The sequence below is a fragment of the Anolis carolinensis genome, chromosome 1 (genome assembly GCF_035594765.1).
Source record: "Anolis carolinensis isolate JA03-04 chromosome 1, rAnoCar3.1.pri, whole genome shotgun sequence".
Classification (NCBI taxonomy): domain Eukaryota; kingdom Metazoa; phylum Chordata; class Lepidosauria; order Squamata; family Dactyloidae; genus Anolis; species Anolis carolinensis.
The window spans coordinates 283,131,086-283,153,256 of record NC_085841.1 but is presented as its reverse complement, the minus strand read 5'-3'; the positions used below and the strand labels follow the sequence as shown (position 1 = coordinate 283,153,256).

Below are 22,171 nucleotides of genomic sequence, written 5' to 3'. Positions count from 1 at the left end.
TCTTTGCCTCGGTCTTCTCAGAAAAAGAAAGCCATCTTCAACCTCAGCAACACGGAATGGACGAAGGATTGGGGGAAATCCAACCCCAAATAGGGAAACAAGTTGTCCAGGAACACTTGGCCTCTCTAAACGAATTCAAGTCCCCAGGGCCAGATCAGCTACACCCAAGAGTACTGAAGGAACTAGCGGAAGTTATTTCAGAACCACTGGCAATTATCTTCGAGAGTTCTTGGAGAACGGGAGAAGTCCCAGCAGATTGGAGGAGGGTGAATGTGGTCCCTATCTTCAAGAAGGGAAAAAAGAACGACCCAAACAATTACCGTCCGGTCAGCCTCACATCAATACCAGGCAAAATTCTGGAAAAGATCATTAAGGAAGTGGTCTGCGAACACTTAGAAACAAATGTGGTCATTGCTAATAGTCAACACGGATTTACCAAAAACAAGTCATGCCAGACTAATCTGATCTCTTTTTTCGATAGAGTTACGAGTTGGGTCGATACAGGGAATGCTGTGGATGTAGCGTACCTGGATTTCAGTAAGGCCTTCGACAAAGTCCCCCACGACCTTCTGGCAAACAAACTAGTAAAATGTGGGCTAGACAAAACTACGGTTAGGTGGATCTGTAATTGGCTAAGCGAACGAACCCAAAGGGTGCTCACCAATGCGTCGTCTTCATCATGGAAAGAAGTGACAAGTGGAGTGCCGCAGGGCTCCGTCCTGGGCCCGGTTCTGTTCAACATCTTTATTAACGACTTAGACGAAGGGTTAGAAGGCAAGATCATCAAGTTTGCAGACGACACAAAACTGGGAGGGATAGCTAACACTCCAGAAGACAGGAGCAGAATTCAAAACGATCTTGACAGACTAGAGAGATGGGCCAAAACTAACAAAATGAAGTTCAACAGGGACAAATGCAAGATACTTCACTTCGGCAGAAAAAATGGAAATCAAAGATACAGAATGGGGGACGCCTGGCTTGACAGCAGTGTGTGCGAAAAAGACCTTGGAGTCCTCGTGGACAACAAGTTAAACATGAGCCAACAATGTGATGCGGCTGCTAAAAAAGCCAATGGGATTCTGGCCTGCATCAATAGGGGAATAGTGTCTAGATCCAGGGAAGTTATGCTCCCCCTCTATTCTGCCTTGGTCAGACCACACCTGGAATACTGTGTCCAATTTTGGGCACCACAGTTGAAGGGAGATGTTGACAAGCTGGAAAGCGTCCAGAGGAGGGCGACTAAAATGATTAAGGGTCTGGAGAACAAGCCCTATGAGGAGCGGCTTAAAGAGCTGGGCATGTTTAGCCTGCAGGAGAGAAGGCTGAGAGGAGACATGATCACCATGTACAAATATGTGAGGGGAAGTCATAGGGAGGAGGGAGCAAGCTTGTTTTCTGCTGCCCTGCAGACTAGGACACGGAACAATGGCTTCAAACTACAGGAAAGGAGATTCCACCTGAACATCAGGAAGAACTTCCTCACTGTGAGAGCTGTTTGACAGTGGAACTCTCTCCCCGGGGCCGTGGTGGAGGCTCCTTCCTTGGAGGCTTTTAAGCAGAGGCTGGATGGCCATCTGTCGGGGGTGCTTTGAAGGTGATTTCCTGCTTCTTAGCAGGGGGTTGGACTAGATGGCCCATGTGGTCTCTTCCAACTCTACTATTCTATGATTCTATGATTCTATGATTCTAAACTTTGGAGTTCCTGCCTCTCTACTTTGCCTATCTCATGGGGTTGATTCAACTCCCAAAAAGCCCCTTTTTTCTTGAAGTCCCTTTAGAGCAGTTGTTCTCAACCTGTGGGTCCCCAGATGTTTTGGCCTTCAACTCCCAGAAATACTAACAGCTGGTAAACTGGCTGGGATTTCTGGGAGTTGTAGGCCAGAACACCTGGGTACCCACACGTTGAGAACCACTGCTTTAGAGAATGAACACAGGTTTTCCCCCACCAAAACTTTCAGGGAGGAATTCTCAGAAATGTAGTTTCGGAAGGCAAGGATCCCTATGGCAAAGAATTCAAAGTGCCCCACCCTAAACTGCATTTCCCAGAATTCTGCACACTTCAGAATACCAGGGATACCCTCATTAAAGCCTCAGTGTGATGGTCTCTGCCTTTCTCTCTGAGCCAGCCATGTGCTGGAGTCCTTTTTCCTTACCCAGCCATCTATCCAAGCATCACTCCCTCCCTCCCACCCGCCAGGGCCCCCTCACTGCCCCCTTTGGGGAAAGAGGCTCAGGCCCTTTGGGGGAACAAAATTCTTTGGGGGGAAAGCGGTGCTCCCGACAGAGACCTGCACCCACTTATGAGACTTACATAACTGTTCTGAAAAGTCATAGGTCAGTGTTTAGAATCTTATTTTTTTGTGTAGGCTCCATCCATGTTTCTTAATATTGTGTCGTATGTACAAATCTTACAAAATAGGTCCAATATACAAGGAACAAATGACTTTTTGCACAGCCCTACTGATTACCCTTTCAATGAAATTTCCAACAATTCATATAATCAGGAAAATTCCTACCTGCGTATAAACTCTGGTCGAGATGTTATGAAGGTCAAGCTGAAACATAAAGTCAAACACCTATGTTTTCAAGAAGGAACTTTTTCAGGGAAGCAGGATGGCGATAGAAATAGTAGCTGGCCATAATGGCAAGTAATGGCAACATTCAGAGATGTTTATTAAATATCCAGTCCAAAAATGCATTCCAGATTATGTAAAACATCACTCTAAATTTACATTTCTGCTCTCAGATTCACTTCCAGTCTCAACTAGGGGTCAGCTGAATACGGAAAGCTCATGTTCCATTGATCTGCATGCAACCACTTCCACTTCCAACAAAGCAACCAGTGAACCTAACAAGTCAAGTCTCAAGGAGGGCCTCATGTATCATAGTTGTCTTTTCCTTTCTGTTCCTGCCAGTGAGAGTCGAGGGTGCAACTACCTAAATTGCAAACATTTTGTATAGTTGGATAGCATCAGACCTTTCTTTTACATAGACACCCCCATACACACACACACAATTGTATTTTTCTATCAGCAAAAGTGCACTTTGATGAGTAGTAGTCAACCTTTTACTCACCCCATTCCTATAAAAATAGATCAAACTGCTGCATTACATTTACAGAAGAAGTGTAAACTTTCTCCTCTAACCTAGAATAATATATATTTCTCCTAGAAAGTCTTCAGAGGATATCTATCCATTGAATAGTTTCACTTTCCCAGGGATTTGTCACCATCATCTGCCATCCACACTATGGGAGAGATGTATTTGCTAGAGACAGTAACTAATAATAGTGTGTAGTTCACTACTGATGGAAATGAAGTTAAAATATTCTAATGCCACAGGATGTTTGAATTTGTATTTTCATTTTGGAGGAATGTTCTTCAAATTGCTTCTGGTCCTTAAGCCATTTTAACATTTGTTACCTGACTCATGGTGCAGATATTGATAGGTAAAGAACCTCAACCAGAAAATACCAATCCCTGATGTGAAATTACATTCTAATTTGATTAGACCTTTACATATTTTTCAGACATTTAGTATGAAGGTTGGGTTGGATTTTGTATGCTACATACGATGAATTTTTGTGAAGAAGTTCGTGCTATTTGTTCATTTTCTTCTTAGTTAACATGTGGAGGAAATTTTATTTATTTATTTATTTATTTATTTATTTCCATCATTTATATGCCGCCCTTCTCACCCGAAGGGACTCAGGGCGGCTCACAATACAGTAGAAAAATAAAACATAGCAATTAAAACAATCAATTTAAAACAATCCAATAAATACATTTAAAACAGTATAATATAATACTTAATCCATTCGTCCACATAAACCTTGCACGTAAACCTTAGTCCGGACCGAGTTAAAGCCATCATAATTCGTTCATTAAACGCTTTTTCGCAAAGCCAGGTGTTTACCTTTTTTCTGAAACTCAGAAGGGATGGAGCCTGCCGGATGTCACTGAGGAGGGAGTTCCACAGCCGAGGAGCCACCACCGAGAAGGCCCTGTCCCTCGTTCCCACCAGCCGCACTTGTGAGGCAGGTGGGACCGAGAGCAGGGCCTCCCCAGACGATCTTAAAGTTCTCATGGGCTCATAGGAGGAGATACGTTCGGATAGGTAAGTTGGACCGGAACCGTTTAGGGCTTTGTAGGCCAAAACCAGCACTTTGAATTGGGCTCGGTAGCATATTGGCAGCCAGTGGAGCTGACGCAACAGAGGAGTGGTGTGCTCCCTGTACGCCGCTCCAGTTATAAGCCTGGCTGCCGCTCGTTGTACTAATTGAAGCTTCCGGGCCGTCTTCAAAGGCAGCCCCACGTAGAGCGCGTTGCAGTAGTCCAAACGAGCTGTAACCAGAGCGTGGACCACCGTGGCCAAGTCAGACCTCCCAAGGAACGGGCGCAGCTGGCGCACAAGTCTGAGTTGTGCAAAGGCTCCCCTGGCCACCGCCGAGACCTGGGGTTCCAGGCTCAGCGATGAGTCCAGGAGAACCCCCAGACTGCGAACCTGTGTCTTCAGGGGGAGTGCGACCCCGTCCAACACAGGCTGTAACCCTATTCCCTGTTCAGCCTTACGACTGACCAGGAGGACCTCTGTCTTGTCTGGATTCAATTTCAATTTGTTAGCCCTCATCCAGTCCGACACAGCGGCCAGACACCGGTTCAGGACCTGGACAGCCTCCTTAGTGACAGGTGGGAAGGAGTGACAGAGCTGGACATCATCTGCGTACAGATGACACCGCACCCCGAAACTCCGGATGATCTCTCCCAGTGGCTTCATGTATATGTTGAACAACATGGGGGACAGTACTGACCCCTGCGGGACCCCACAAGTCAATGGTTGTGGGGCCGAGCAGGTGTCCCCCAAGGACACCATCTGGGACCGACCCTCCAGGAAGGACCGGAGCCACTGCAGAACAGTACCTCCAAGCCCCATCCCGGCAAGGCGCCCCAGAAGGATACCGTGATCGACGGTATCGAAGGCCGCTGAGAGGTCCAGCAGAACCAGCAGGGACACACTCCCCCTGTCCAGTTCCCGGCGTAGATCATCGACTAAGGCGACCAAATGACAGACAACTGTGACTTCAAGCCTTTATAAAAATGCTTTCAGTTAGTCTTTTGCATTTGTATAAAATTGCTACCCGTTTCTGCTTGTTCCATTCATATGGCCCCGTTTCCATGTCCGTCCGCCGCTTTCTAAACCGGCGCCCTTCCGAATGAGCTCTTTCGTTTTACCATCTGAATATACAAATGCATTCGTCTCATTGTCGGCAATGGGCGGGCTGCCCAGGCTCTCCTTCCGCTTAGTGTTAGGGCTAGAGGGGTGAAAATCGCCACATATGGAGGGCATATCTACCACTTTTAGCCCTCCAACTCTTACAAGGTTTGGGTCATCCCCCAAATTTTAGGGATTTTTTTTCTTTCTATAAATAAAATCTCCTTAAAAACATTGCCTCTTTCCCCGCTGGTTCTGTCCTCTAATTTAGGGACTTAAGATACCAATGATTCTGAGAGGTTTTACTCTTGATCTGCAGAGGAGAATTGCAAGGCAGGCACTGAGGCAAGCAAGAGGCAACAAGCATAGCAGGCAGGCAAGCAGAGCAGCAGCAACATCACCCAGCAGCTAAGAAGGACGCACCCACAATGAGCTCATTCGGGGCGTTCACCCCATTAATAAGCAAGAGCCTTGTGTGGCGACGTCAGAACGTTCAGTCCCTCTGATTGGCCAAAGTTGGCTCAGAAAACCAGGAAATGTTCCCAGGGCTGCTTAGGGATCACCGCTTGGAATGAACAGGAGCAAAGCAAATGGTTTTGTGCTGCTTTCACTGTTGTTTCACTGCTTCATCCATGTGGTGAGGGGTGTGCCGTACCGTGCCATACAAATGAACTACATGATACAAAAGCACAGATGAAATATATGAAACAAATGCCAGGCCCTATTCTACTTTCCATGCAATCACACAAGCCAACATAGCCCTTCCTAGCCACAAATTCTGTAATAGCATGGATATTTAACAACAACAACAAAACCAACCATATTTGCTTTAGTTTATACGAAGACTTTCCTACTCATATGTTTTCATTGGAGCAAAATATATGTATTTAAGTATACACAATGAGTGCCATTTCACCCATGTGAGCAGCTGTTGAGGAGACACTGTCATCAATCTTTTCAAACAAATTATTTTGTAATAGTGGCAGAATTCCATTTCATTTTTTAAAAACTATCCTTTTGAAAAAATACGTTTGTTACCCTTTCATGCATGTGTGTGTTCTTTCTCCATTTTAGTATTGACAACCTTATGGTTTCTTCTGTAAACAATAAAGCAGCACCATAATTCCCTTTCATTGCCTGTTACAAGCACAGATTCCTTGTTTGACACTTGGCCGGTTTTACCATGTTTTCCATACGCTAAGCATTGTTTCTTTTGTCATCTTGACAGAGAACAAAACCCAGCCATGTTTTACTCATTATAGCATTCCAACAACCTGCCCCCAGGTCTTTAGGATGTTCTCCTGACACCTGGATCAGGAAACTAGTGCTCAAAGTCAGAATTCAGTAGTGCATTTTATCATCCCCCAGATGCATGAATAATCTTGAGCTAATCTGACTCAGATACATCTAATGCCTCATTCATTCTAGGATATACTTACTATGTGTTGACAAAAACTGACTGTAATGCCATCCATCATTGCTGTTTGCTTGAGCTGCAATCAAATCCTCCCTCCCTCCCTTCCCGCATTTCTGTGTAATCCTGGCAAAGCCATCTTATTCTCAATGGTAACAATATCATGGACATTGCTTACTGGACAGCACGGATCACTAATTTATGTGTGTTTGCAGCATGAAGCATGCAGGAGGCGAATCAACCAGTTAAGGAGAACCAGTTAAAATACCAAATGGGAAAATACAATCAACCACTATGAAATTATCTGCAGGATAATGAGGTGAACAAATGCATACCAACTGACTGTTGGTTTAGCAGTAATTACAGAAAATCTACATTTGTTAGAGCAGTCTGTTGAGGATTTGATTTTGGATTCTCTTTATAGGTTAACTAGCTGTGCTCGGCCATGCGTTGCTGTGGCATTGTCTGGTGGTGTTGGTGAGAAATTGTTGAGGTAGTGGTGGTATTGAATGTCTGTTGTATGGTTGTCTTTATGTTTAGTATGCATTTGGTTGTTTGTGTACTGTGAAAGTGGTGAGGGTAGATGGGGGTCTATGTCCCTGTGTAGTATTGTATAGTATTTATATGTTGTCCATGTGTTGTGAATGCTTGGATTGTGTCCTGCTGCATAGTAGAAAGGGTTGGGCCGGATGGCAGCTTAGGGGTCTCTCCAAACTCTTGGATTCTGTGCTTCTATTATTATTATTATTATCATCTTCTTCTTCTTCTTCATCATCATCATCATCATCTTCATCATCATTATTATTATGTAGAGGCTGGATGGCCAACTGTCAGGAGTGCTTGGATTGTGTCCTCCTGCATGGTAGAAGGAAGTTGATCTGGATGATCCTTAGGGGTCACTCCAAACCTTAGGATTGTATGATGATGTTATTATTAGCATTAGTATTAGTATTGAGAGGCTGGGTGACCATCTGTTGGGAGTGCTTGGCTTGTGTCCTGCATGGCAGAATTGGGTTGGGCTGGATGGCCTTTAGGGGTGTCTCCTAACTGATGCTATGATTCGATGTGTATTATTATTGTGCAGATATTGGATGGCCATCTGTCAGGAGTGATTGGATTGTGTCCTCCTGCATGATATAAGGAAGTTGAACTGGATGATCCTTAGGGGTATCTGCTAACCTTAGGATTGTATGATCTTCTTCTTATTATTATTCTTATTCTTATTATTATTATTGAGAGGCTGGCTGGCCATCTCTTGGGAGTGCTTGGATTGTATCGTCCAATGGCAGAGTTGGGTTGGACTGGATGGCCTTTAGGAGTCTCTCCTAAGTGTCTGATTGTATGATTCGATTTGTATTATTATTGTGCAGATCTTGGATGGCCATCTGTCGGGAATGCTTGGTTTGTGTCGTCCTGTATGGTAGAAGGAAGTTGAAATGGATGATCCTTGGGGGGGTCTCCTAACCTTATGGTTGTATGATCGTATTGTTGTTGTTGTTGTTGTTGTTGTTGTTGTTATTATTATTATTATTATTATTATTATTATTATTATTATTATTATTATTATTATTAAGTGGCTGGGTGACCATCTGTTGGGCGTGCTTGGATTGTCTCCTCCATGGCAGAATTGGGTTGGACTGGATTACCACAGTAATTATTTCATATTACAGTAGAATCTCACTTATCCAACATTCGCTTATCCAGTGTTCTGGATTATCCAATGCAGTCTGCCTTTTAGTAGTCAATGTTTTTGTAGTCAATGTTTTAAATTCATTGTGATATTTTGGTGCTAAATTTGTAAATACAGTCATTACTACATAGCATTACTGCGCATGGAACTACTTTTTCTGTCCAATTTGTTGTATAACATGATGTTTGGTGCTTAATTTGTATAATCATTACCTGATTTGATGTTTGGTAGGCTTTTTCTGAATCCCTTCTTATTATCCAACATATTCGCTTATCCAATGTTCTGCCGGCCTGTTTATGTTGGATAAGTGAGACTCTACTGTATATTTATAATCTTATATTATCTGCTTAGAACTGGATTATATGAGGCCCCTTCTTCACAGCTGTATAAAATGCACACTGAAGTGGATTATATGGCAGTGTGGAGTCAAGATAATCCAGTGCCAAGCAGATAATATAAGATTATAAATGGGTTATATAGCTGTGTGGAAGGGCCTTGAGTCTACACTGCCATATAATCCAGTGCAAATTAGATAATCTGTGGAAGAGGCCTAAGTGAGGCCTAACTGTGCCTGTCCCCTGGGCTGAGTAGGTTGCTAGGAGACCAAGTAGGTGGAACTTAGCCTTGTAACTGGCAGCAATTGGATAAAAACAATTATTCCTCTCTCTCTAATTAGGACTTTAGCCCTGATGCCATCACTCTTATATATATATATAGATTATTGTCTAGCAGGATAGCCACAGATGATGGTTTAAAGGGGTAAGTTTCCTACAGTGAGGTTGATCTGCTAAACCAAGCCTACAAAATTGTGCAGTAGTAAGGGGCCAAAATTTAGATGACTTCTTTGAGCCACAGATAGATTTTAGCACCTCACCAACACTCTTGGATAGAGAAGGCTAGAGGCCTTGTAAAACCACAACTCCCGGAATTCCATAGCATTGGCCAATGGCAGTTCATCTGCTGTCAAATTATATTAATTTTACAGTGTAGGTGCACTACCTCACATCATTTTCTGTTGTGTCTGAAAGTGTTTCTTCCCCTGTTTCCCTACCAGCTCCTTCCGTTTGCTGCCCCAGGACCTTCCCATATATTTCCATGGGTGTTGCATGGGAGGCTTTTTGTGTATCATTCATCAAACACATGCTTGTTCCCTCTTTCCTCCCCTCCCAGAGTTTCCATGTGCAACACCTGGAGCAAAGAGCAGGATGGGCAGGAAAAGGCAGAACGGCAACTGCCAAGCTTGCACACTTTTGGACCAGGACAAGGAGAACAGGAGCTGAGGTGGCCTCCTGCTGATGCCACTCCCTGGACTTTATCAGATGGACCTTACAAAGCCGAGGGACAGCAGGGGAAACCATGGGGCAGTATCATGCTGCATTCCTTACTGTCGGGTCCCACAACGTTTTTCCACTGTCCCCTATTTCCTCTCCTCCTCCTTTGGCTTTCTTGTAGGAGGAATTTGGTGTGCACCCCACTCCACTGAGCTCTGTTTCTCTGTGCAGCCGGCATGGAGCCCTGCTGGAAGTAACTCTGTGTCATATGACTGTGCTAGTAGCGTACCAGCAGTGCATGGAAGCTGGGAGGAGATGCTTCTCTGCCTCAATGTGATGAGGTTCCCTCTCTGTCCCAGAAGGAAGAAGGGATGGAGGGATGCATGAGCAGTGCTGTTCCCCATTTCTGTGACAACCCCTCCATGGGTTAATTTTTCCCCACATGAAGGCTAAGGCACCTGAGTGAAAGAGAGAGAGAGATCCATGTAGGTCTTTTATGAAGAAGAATGGTAAGACCAAAACAGTTCTTCCCTTTCGTGGATGTGTGTGCCTCTTAAGGCATTTGTTGCAACCCCATGAGTCTTAGGATTAGAGACTTTTTGGGCTGCCCAGAATCTATTCGAAGGCCACATGTATATTATGCAGGTCTGTCTTAAAACATGTACTTGTGAGAGCAGTCCCTCTGAAAATTTCCAACATTTTCATTTACAACAATTTCTGCTTACTGATAATGTTGTGATTAAGTGATTACATGCCACCAGAAAAGATTTTAGCATTTGAAATATGAATTGAAATTGTCTACGGCTTGTTAGTTGGTTCAGCTCAGGAACACAACATATAAGACACTGCTCTAGTTTGCAACATTGCCTCTTGAGTGTGCCCTACCATCCATGACTATCTTGGGATGTTGCTAGGTGCCTTCAAATAATTTCTGACTCAAGGTGGCCCTATGGCAAACTTTTCACAGAATTTTCTTGGAAAGATGTGTTCAACGGTGTCTGCTTTCCTCTGAGGCTGAGTTTGACTTTCCCAAGGTCACCCAGTGGGAATCCATGACTATAAAGTATATTATATTATTGAGTGGAGATTCAAACCCTGGTCTTCAGAGTCATAGTTGAATGCTCAAACCACTACGTCATATTGGCTCTTTACATTCAGTTCTTACATACAAACACTGTGTTTTAAAAGCAGCATTGTAATATAATGGCACGCATCTAATGATTTCTACCCATTGTCAGAACAAACATGATGACTGATATGTGAAATGGATTCTTCATTCTGGATGAGAACAGATATGGTGGCATGCAATAGGAGCAAGAGAAGACTGGCTGTCTAAGAGGAAAGCCACTCCTGTTGGATGTAGCCCAGTGGTTTGCTGCATTTGTCCTAGCTAGAATGGTCAAGGGTAAGGAACATTGGGAATATAGTCCTGTATTTGGCCTCATTCCTGGTGTATTTTAATATATCTTTTTCTTGGATTTTCTCTAAGGACATTTCCCCCTTAATATAGATTGGCCTTAGTGTTTTGGAAAATTTTCTCAGTGAGCAAGAAACAGCCCATTTATAATCACGCTTTCCTATCCTCTATCCTTGCTTCAATTAGTTCATTAAAAGGAGAAAACAGCAAACCTTACCACCTTTACTTCCACCAACGCGAAAGCTAGCATGTTTTCTCTCTTGTGAAATTTTGTTTTGTCTCTCCTCCACTGTTGTCATTTACCCTTGTTCGTGGATAGAGTCAGCCTAGTGAGAAAAGGAAAGAGTGCATGATGAACTGCTCAAGGTTAATGGATTGTGGTTGGCTGTAATTTGTGACATTTCTCTTAACAGCAAGAAAAAAGCCTTGTGTATATAGCATGAAAGAATGCCCACAACTGTTCACTTAGAAGGGGTTTATCTCCAGTTTTGCATGGATGCCTGATACTGAGAAGGAGAATTGACTCCATGAAAATTACCATACAGAAATGTACACAGGCTGGGATCCAAAGAGAAAAGCTTGAGTATCCCTTCTGGCAGCACCTTCTTTTGCTTTTGAAACCTGCTCTGGAGTTCCTCAATGTGAAGAACTGCATGAGCTGATGATGCTAGTGGTAGATCATAATGCAAAACTGACAAGAAAGACTTGATGTGTACACAGTCTTTTTGATCTTTGTCATGTTTTAGATTTAAGAATTAAGGATATTTTACAGGTCTATTAATATGACAATTGTTCTTGTATATATAAAAGCTTATTATATTCATGGTTTACATTTATTTAAGCTGCAAAGGATAGCTGTGTTTGTATGGTGATCCTGTTGTTTTTTCATAGTATTTTCTTAGCAATGAATACTCAGGCATGGTTTTGCTAGTTCCTTCTTCTGAAATTCAGCCTCCATCACTTGGTATTCATGGGAAATCTCTATCCAAGTGCTAATTGAAACTGATCCTGCTTATCTTCCATGATCAGACAAGATCTAGTGCCTTTAAGGTATTTAGACCATAATGGGATGGCTACCAAGGTTGTAAATGCTGGTAAAGAGTGTGGGGGTCTGTTTCCATTTCCAGGGCTAAAATGAGTAGAAAATATGGCCCTTACCCCACTTTTTTCGCAATGAAAACTTCTTGTGTGCTTGCTGTCTGGAGCAAATCAAACAAGCCAACAGGCCCACAGTTATTTCATTCCCTATTTCTGAAGGTGTCCCTTTGTAGCAAAGATAAATGCCCATTTGTTTAGCAGCGCAATCAATCAGTCAACCAGTCAATAAAATGGATAAGTGACAACCCATCAGATGTTTAGACCACACCAGTAGGTACTGAAGCATTTTTCTCAGCTGGCAGAGCTGAATGAAGCCAGGGCTACTGCAAAACCAGTGATTTAGGTTCGCCATATACTGAGTTCTTCACAGTGATGGTCCAGCTTTTAAGCTATTTTGCCATTATATACACTGAAATCTAGAATAAAAGCTTCCTTGGACAAGTGGTTATTCTTCAATTTCAGCTCATGATGTGTCAATGAAAATTACAGTGCGTGTGACTTCTCTCATAACAACTATTTTAAAGGGCAATGTAAAAAAAAAAAAAGCCCCATAGAATTTTTGTTTGTTGAACAAGGCTTTTGATTTTTTTTCCCCTCAGACAATGGCCTTCATAAACTATAGAGAGAAAGCTACTGTTGAAACTACATATAGACAGAAGAGCTGTGTGTAATACACTCTTGCAATCATTTGTTCAAGTAGGGCTAGGCTAAAAAAACATACTGGGCAAAAGTCCTTGACTGAAGTAGCTCCTTGGATACTAACAACTTTGGAGTTGTTATATGAAGCTTATAAACAAGAAAGTGCCATCTAATGCTACTGGATATTTCCGTTTTGTAAGGCTAAGACTGAGGAACAGAGATTGAATCCCCATGGAAGCCCACTAGGTGACCTTGGACAAGTTACATGCCCAGCTTCAGGGTTACTACCTTCTCTTTTCTGGGTTGGTATAATAGATTTGTTGTGAGAAGGGAGCCCCTGGTGGTGCAGTGGGTTAAACCCTTTTGCTGGCAGAACTGATGACTTGAAGGTTGGGTTGCTGACCTGAAGGTTGTCGGTTTGAATCCAACCCGGGGAGAGCGCGGATGAACTCCCTCTGTCAGCTCCAGCTCCATGCGGGGACATGAGAGAAGCCTCCTACAAGGATGGTAAAAACATCAAAACATCCGGGCATCCCCTGGGCAACGTCCTTGCAGATGGCCAATTCTCTCACACCAGAAGCGACTTGCAGTTTCTCAAGTCATTCCTGACATGAAAAAAAGAAAAGTTGTGAGATGGTGCCTCAACAGTGCATTTGTTATTGTTAACTACTGTCAAGTCGACTTTGACTTATGGCATCAGTATGAACAATAAATCTCCAGGTCATCCTGTTATCAATAGTCTGGCCCAAGTTGCAACTCATGTCAGGTAGAGATTTGATTGCATGAAATGAAGTTAAGAATCAGTGTGCTTTAGTAGCTTGCACGATGCACTATGATTCTGGAGACCAGGCTTCAACACACAACCATGAAAACCAAAAAGGTGACCCTGTCTGTGTATTGTCCAACTGTCTGACAATACATAGCAAATCAGAAAATATGCCATATAAGAATTTATTTAAAATAAATTAAAATATTTCTTGGATTCCTAGATCACACACTGTAGAACAATCACTGTGATATTACTTCCCTTCATAACCCCAGATTTCACTATGTGGGTAAATGAAGCTTTTTAATGAAAGGAAAATCTATATCTATATCTATCTATGTCTAAAAGTGACAATCCGTATGTGTGTATGTGGCACAGGTGTCTGATCACACAGACAGCCTCTAGCCTCCACAAACAGGCTATAGTTCCCAATGCTGAGGAGCCACCAAGTCACTCTTTTCCACTGACATTGTGGTTACAGCGAACGCCATGAACATGCAGTCCAACCCTTGCCAATGTCCTCCCCAAACACTACGGCCCACCACCCAAGGAATGCTTTGGTTTGGGGACCATTTCATCCTAGATTTTGAATTGTCCTCTACCACAGGCAGGCATCCCAGGGTTATCCATTGGTGTGAAATTTGCATGACCCCACCTACTGCCTTTCCCTTTCAAATCAGTGTGCAGAAGAAACACAGCACAACTACACTTCCTGGAGGAGTTTGGGGGATTGACTCCACATGCTGGAAGTTGTAGCTCATCCTGCATCAAGTCAGAGCACTGTGACTCCTACTGGGGAATTTAGAGGAGTTGTAGTTCACCTACACCCAGAATGCTATGAACCCAAACAATGATGGCTCTGGGCCAAACTTGCCATGCATACCTGATATGCCCAGATTTGAATACTGGTGGGTTTTGAGGGGAATTGGCCTGGACATTTGGGAGTAGTAGGTACTGGGATTTATAGTTCACCTGCAATGAATGAGCACTCCGAACCCCTCCAATGATGGACCAGGACCAAACTTGGCACATAGAGCCCCCATAACCAATAGAACATATTGGACAAGTTTGGGGGAGTTATAGTTCACCTGCATCCAGAGAAACAGTGACCCCTACCGACAATGGACTGGGACCAAACTTTGCACAGAGAAGCCTCATGACCAACAACATACTGTAGGGGTTTGTGGGAATGGGTTTAATTTTGGGAGTTGTCGTTCATCTGCATCCAAAGAGCACTGAACCCAGCCAACGACGGATCTGGATCAAACTTGGCACACAACATAGCCTGCTGTGGATACTGACAGATGTTTTGGGACAATTGCCCCTGGAATCTGGGAGTTGTAGCAGTTCACCCCCATCCAGAGAGCACTGCAGCCAGGCGATGACTAGCCAACGACAGATCTGGACCACACTTGGTACACAGAACCAAAATGGCCAACTTTGAATACTGGCAGGGTTTGGAGAGGATTGACCCACGATTCTGGGTATTGTAGTTCATTCACTCCAAACTGAGAATACATAACATTCAAAGACAAATAATTCCCGAGCTAGTATTAAATATTACTGAACAGGCACACACATCCAGTACCTTTTTCCAGCACTGCTAAAAATGTTCTTGAGAGTGGATATGTTATTTTGACACAACTATAATAATAAATACAATTATAATAGAATGTAAAACATATTTTTTCTTCTTATATTAATATTAATAGTTCTGTATACAAGTGGTATTAATAGAAATCAGTGGGGGTGTAACCCTTACTTCAAGTGGTCCATTATTACGAGAGGCAGCTTTCAATGTAGCTTTGGGCTACTTGTAACCTATAGGTTTCCTTCTCTTCCTTAACTATTGGTGGTATTTTGATTACTAATAGTAATCTTTATTTCTATCCTGCTCCATCTCTCCAATAGGATTTGGGGCGGATCATCTTCAGAGTTTGTCTAGTAATTACCATAACACTGATGCTCCATGACTCACCAGATCTTTATACGGTGTATGTGAGGAATGCTGAAGATGAAATTGTCAAACCAATGGCAACTTAAGCATACAGGGCAATGAGTTCAAGCCCAACAGTGTTTTTTTTAAAAAAAATAAAAATAAAAAATTGAATAAATTAGAAACAGCATTCTCAGGCTGAGAAAATACCAAAATAATTCTCTTTTTTTCTATTTTATTTTTCTATGTTGTATTCTGCTCAAGGAGCTACTACTCATTGTTATTCCATGGTGTGCCCTACCGGGATGTTAAAATATTCAGAAAGTATTGGTGTCTGTCTCTTTCTCTGAATACCTAGGAGGTTGATGATGCTAGCTAGATTCTTACTGCTTTTGCTCTGCAAATTACACTTTCTTTCTTACAAATGACACTATATCCCTTTGAATTTGAGGAAATCTTGAATTACCTTAGATGACCCTGAACACTTAATGGTTCCATTACAATGAGGAATCATGTCTACAGAATCTAATCTTCACTGGTGCTTGTGTTTGTTTTTGCCATGTGCAGGGGCAGTTCACCCTTAAGGCATTCTAGGCACTTGCCTGAAGCACCATCATTTGGGAGGCGCACTTGAGGCACCTCTTGAGGCGTCTCCAAGTGCCCTAAAGCCAACTTTTTGTTGGAGCTTGCAGCTGCTTCCGGCAGGAGGCAGCGGAGGCCACCCCCGCCTCCTCTTTGGGCCGGCATGGGCCTTCCACCCAACACCGGGCCTTTTGCCCAGCGCTCCGCCTTCCGCCCAGTGCTCCGCCCAGTGCTGGGCCTTCCAGCCGGCACTGTAGGTACGCACGCATGCACGCATGTGTGCGCACCCGGGCACGCATCCCCCGCCTCCTCTTGGTTTCGGTCTGGCTGGGCCCGCTTGCAGGTCAAAGCCTAGCAGGCCCAGAGACTGAAGCTGAGAGGAGGCGGGGGTATGCACGCATGCACGCATGCACACGCACCCAGACACCACCCCCGCCTCCTCTCAGCTTCAGTCTCTGGGTCCGCTCGGCTTCGGTGCCTGCGCCTGGCCTCTGAGGCCTGCACCCGGCCTTCGGGGCCAGGCCTGCCTCCGGGGCCAGGCCCACAGCTATGGCAGGCATCCTCAGAGGTTGTGAGGTCTGTTGGAAGCTAGGTAAGTGGGGTTTATATACCTGTGGAAAGTCCAGGGTGGGAGAAAGAGCTCTTGTGTGTTTGAGGCTTGTGTGAATGTTGCAATTGGCCAGCTTGATTAGCATTTAATGGCCTTGCTGATTCAAAGCCTGGCTGCTTTCTCCCTGGGGGCATCCTTGGTTGGGAGGTGTTAGCTGGCCCTGATTGTTTCCTGTCTGGAATTCCCCTGTTTTCAGAGTGTTGTTCTTTATTTAGGCTTTTCCTTAATCCCTCCTTATTATCCAACATTTTCACTTATCCAACACTTTTATTTTTCAGTGATTGGTTGGGGGGGGGGGCAAAATTATGTTCGCCTACACTTGAAAATCACCTTGGGCCTGCCCTGGCCATGTGCTATATAGGGTGGTATCCAATATGTCAATCTAGGTGTCAAATGTTGGGCAAGATTCCCCATTGGTAGTGAATAGCACATCCCAACATATTATCTAAAAGCATGAGGGAACTCCCTAGAATAGATTTTATAGGTGCAGCTGGAAGCAGAGCAAAACAGAAATCAACTTGAATGCTGCATTAGATGTAACCTGTGAAGCCCATGATTTGCAAAAGAAGGCATTAGTGATCACAAAATGCTCATTGGATATTTTGATCAGTGATAACAGATAATAGTACATTGTTCAGGGTTATTATCAAGTGCATATCACCATCTGCTAAAAATAATATAGTACCTGTCTCTGTTTCACCCTGTTTAAAAAACGATCAAGCATCCAATTTAGAGAACATGACAGTCCCTGCCTAGCATGGGCAATTTCCACATTAAAAAAACTTATGTGAACATGGAATATACTACCTTATCTGCAGTTGGCTAGAAAACTAATTATGCCATATAAAAATTATAGTGTTTGTGAAGAACAAATATTACAACTTGCAATTATTTCCCATGCAGAAGTCTTGCAGACCCAAATTCCAATATTGGGCAGGGTGTTTAAGAACAAAATCTTTTGACAATAATTATTAAGCTGAGGTGTGCAATCGCTTTGCAAGAGGTTGTTTGGCCCTACACAATATTTGCTCTAATGAAACGTTGGCAAGCAGCCCATCCCATTTTGATGGAGCTTTAGTAAATAGCATCACATTAGTTTGCAGGTTTACTCCATATGATATTTATTGGCTGTCAGTCACAGAATGACACGCAGCCAACACTCTATTCAGTGGAGTTTCCATCCATCTGTTTATCCATCTGTAACTGGAAAAATATGTTAGCTTCCACTCCTGAAATAGGTTTAAAGATGACTGTTAGAGGAACAGTCATTAATCTTACAGTCTATACAACCACAGCAGAGAAACCACAGTCAATTTATTGATCTTGGGCTACTGCTAACAAGTCATGAAGCTTTGGCTCCGATAGAAGAGCATCATTAGTAGCCAGATTTCTGCACAATCTAAATAAACGATAACATATGTACTCAGATTATATAGACCTCTGAACAGGAAAAAGTCAAATTTTTATAATGTCTTATTTTTAGGCCAATGCTGGGTGGCCTCTTAGAGTGAACTCAACATGTCTACATCCACTCCTCAATGGCTGACTGTTAGCAGTTTGATACCATTTGAATTGCCCTACCTTTATCCTATAGAATCCTAGGATTTGTAATTTGGAAAGGTACTTTGAGTACTTTTCTACATTGCTAAATACATTAAAACTCTCTTTCAGGGATTTCTAAATACTTCATGTTGTTTTTGGTGCATCTCTTCATGTTGTTCCAACTTGTGGCAACCCTAAGGTAACCCTACCATGGAGTTTTCTTAACAATGTTTTCTCGGGTGAAGAGAGTGTGATTTGCCCATGAAAAGCAGTGGTTTCTCTATGACCAAGTGGGGATTTGAACCATGGTCTCCTAGAATCCTACCCCACCATTGCACAAAAGTAGAAAATATAGTCCAGCCGCATCTTAAAGATAAACAAACATGTATTGTAAAACAGATTTACCTGAGCTATATTCCCAAACTGCAGACATGCTAACTGGAGCAGTTCCATGCAATTTATGTAGCTTGATCGCACTTTTGATTAAAAGTGTGTTCTGTGCTGAAAGCGTTGTTCAACGTAGCCCTGTTACTGCAGACTGATACCACCTGAGTTGCATCCTAGAGAATCCTAGAATTTATACTTTGATTGATACATACTTCTCTTGTGGAAAGTTCAATTGCACTCCATTCAATTAATACTAGGACTATCCAGCAGTGAAGTTGAAGTCATCTCACTAAATGGAAAATTCCAAGATTTTGCAGAATGGAAGGGAAATGTTCTGCTTTTCATTTGCTCCTATAAGTATTGCAATTTTCCTTGATGTTAAGTAGTAAAGTGAAAGGTTGGCATAGCATTTTGGAGGAAATTGGAAATGCTGGAAACATGTTCTTTGTTTGCTAATGTCCTTGGATTGTCCCAAGCAAGGTAATGTTTTGTGAAGTTGTCTATTTGGGACAAAAATCAACAGGATGCCATTGTCTTTAGACTTTCATCCATTTTTAGTGGAAGATGATATAGTGAATGGTTCAAACTGAAAAAGGTGGTAATTGGCTCAGAAAGAGGCAAGAACAACTGGAATTTGCTACTTCATTTACATCTTGTTTGATGACTGATTCTTCCATTCAGAACACAGAGGCAACACAATTATTAAATGATAGGAAAACTTTTGCATTCAGACAGGACGACATCATTACAAATATTTTGTAATTAAATTTAGTAACAATGCAGTGTTAAATTTAACCTAATCCTGGGGGGGGGGGGGGGGAGCATATTTATAGAATATCTCAATATAAATAACCCTGTTGGGAAACTGAAAGAGCTCATAACAACATTTTAATTTCACCATTGCTTCCTGAGAAGGAAGACATTTTGCTTAACCTATTTGATGTTGCTTATTGTACAATTATGCTCTTAAATTTAAAATCAGGTTGCTTAATGTGATATATGCATAATACTGGGAGATAGCCATGGTGTAAATTAAACAAATAAATAAAATAGAAGATCAAACAGCAATTTACTATGCCAACTCATTTATTTCCTGTTCCACTTAGTGCAAATGAGCAGGCCATATGCACATACATATCTGTGTGTGCTTTCAAGTCACCTATTGATTTATGGCAACCCCATAAATTTCATAGGTTTTTGTTACACAGTGAATACTCATGCATGGCTTGTCAGTTCCTTCCTATAAAATATAATTTACATCACCTGATCTTTGTAGGCAGTCTCCCTTCCAAGTAATAATCAGCATATATTGTAAGCCACTCTCAGTCCCCTTCAAGATGAGATGGGCAGGGTATGAATACAGTAAATAATAAAAATAATACATTAGCTCAGTTCACAGGACAGATATATGAGGTCTGTTGCTTTTCAACTGAAACAAAGCATCAAATCTATTATCAAAATTTGCCACTTAATTTCAATAGGAAAACTACAATTACTAACATTACCTAAAATAATCCTCCAACTTGTGTGACTGTGGAGCAGAGCAGGTAACTCTGCATCTGTATGCTTGTCCACAGTGTCCTGCCTCATGTACAGAGGAAGAATTGTTTGAGGCTACAGACTATGCAATCGCTGTTGCCCGTTTTTGGTCAAAAGATATTTAGCCACTTGTGCTCCTTCTATTTTTATCAGTTTTATACTAATGTATGCAATCCTTTTGATACAAAATAAATAAAATAAACATTGAAAGAAGAAGGCATTGAAAACCAGGCATTGAAAATGAATTTTAAGATTTTGGATTGTTCTGAAACTTGCGATCATAATTTCTCAATCTGGATGAAACCAAAATGATAGCCAGTCAGAGCCATTCTGGTTTGTTTGCTCATGATGCAAAAAACAAAGTGAAGGACTAGTATATTTGTATAGAAATATTTGGAAGAAGGGCAAATTTCCAGACAAATTGAAAAAGCCAAAACATTTCTATTATGGTTTCTATCTTTTCTTGGTTACTTGGGGTGAGGGATGGAAATCTGCACAATGTTTTCCCCATTCAATATATTCCCAAGGAACTTCCAGTACTTACCAAGATATTTTCCCAGGATGGCAGTTTTAACAGAGATAGAAGAGAATTGCTAACAATAAAAGAAAATGACCCCAATGCTTAATTAGTGTAAAATGGATAAAGAACTTCAGTTTTCTACGTCCTCTATGATGATTCTATGATGACTTCTGCCCAAAGATGATAATTTCAATAGGGTTCACTCTTATCCACTGTTTCCTGTCTCTATGTTTAGTACAGGAGAGTATCTTCCATGGACATAAGGATCATATAGTACTTTCTTTTCATGGTAATTCCTAATTAAAGCTGCAATCCTGCACATATTGGGGGAAAGGTCAATTGAACTCAATGGAATTTACTTCTAATTAGATAGGCATAGGATTTTGCTGTCAGGCTTTGATTTTTTTCAAGCTAACCTTTTCTGGCATGGATATCTCCAGATGTTTTGGATGGCAATTCCTACCAGCTCCAAAATCAGAAGTGATGGGAATTACAGTCCAAAATTCATGAAGTTCCTGGACCAGGCTGAATACTCTTAGTGCATATGTAAATGTTGTAAAGCAAACACCTATAGTCTGTGACAATACAAGCACAGTTTATAGATTATTTTGACACTACCCTTCCAAACTTGCATCCAGATGAAAAATATCTATAGACCAGGGCTTTGAAAAGTTTCCCAGTCAGTGTGATCAGGGGCCATACTAGTTAGTGGATTTTGGTAGTGGTACTCAACAGGAGCCCCGGTGGCGAAGTGCGTTAAAGCACTGAGCTGGAGACTGAAAGGTCCCAGGTTCAAACCCCAGGAGCGGCGTGAGCGGCCGCTGTTAGCCCCAGCTCCTGTCAACCTAGCAGTTCGAAAACATGCCAATGTGAGTAGATCAATAGGTGCCGCTCTGGCGGGAAGGTAACGGCGCTCCATGCAGTCATGCCAGCCACATGACCTTAGAGGTGTCTACGGACAACGCCAGCTCTTCAGGTTAGAAATGGAGATGAGCACCAACCCCCAGAGTTGGACATGACTGGACTTAACGTCAGGGGAAACCTTTACCTTTACCTACTCAACAAAAAAACCCCACAAACTGATTCCAGATTCCCTGTAGATACATGAAAAAAGGCTGGCAGTACATTTTCCTTCTAGCTTCTTTAGTTTTTTACAGACTTCAACTTCCTCGGATAGAATTTATTGCTCCTTTCATAGGGATGTATTAATCAGGAGAACGTGTCCGCATTCTGGGCCTGTCTTTACTTATTTCCCACAAGCTGCACCCTACAAAGCCCTCTGCTTTGGTCTAGTGTAAGTGGCAAAGGTTGGTGCCAACATCAATATCCATATTTTAGGATATCATTCCTGGCAGCATACAAGAACAGTTACTGGGAATGCTCCTGATGAACCACAAGAGCTCAACTTCCTGGAAAGATATCTCTGTTTACAAATGCAAAACAATAAGGCAGCTGCAAACACATTTCCTTGAAGAAGAAAAAGCAAAATCTGCAATGAGACTTGATAATGAAAATACAAAAGCACAGACTTGAGTATGTGTACACACAG

At 42.4% G+C, this 22,171-nt stretch overlaps 1 protein-coding gene across 6 annotated transcripts in view; it reads left to right on the top strand.

Annotated features, from left to right (window-relative positions):
- The window catches only part of mettl15 (methyltransferase 15, mitochondrial 12S rRNA N4-cytidine), a 206,200-nt gene that overhangs the window by 159,732 nt on the left and 24,297 nt on the right, over window positions 1–22,171 (top strand). For 4 of the 6 annotated variants that reach the window (XM_008118087.3, XM_062967769.1, XM_062967770.1 and 1 more), the window contains exon 7: window positions 9,486–12,545. The exons of the other annotated variants lie outside the window; for them this stretch is intronic. In XM_008118087.3, the coding sequence (XP_008116294.2) occupies window positions 9,486–9,798 (313 nt within the window). In that variant the 3' untranslated portion in view covers window positions 9,799–12,545. Of the gene's footprint in view, window positions 1–9,485; window positions 12,546–22,171 lie in introns of those variants that run through there. 6 annotated transcript variants of the gene reach the window in all.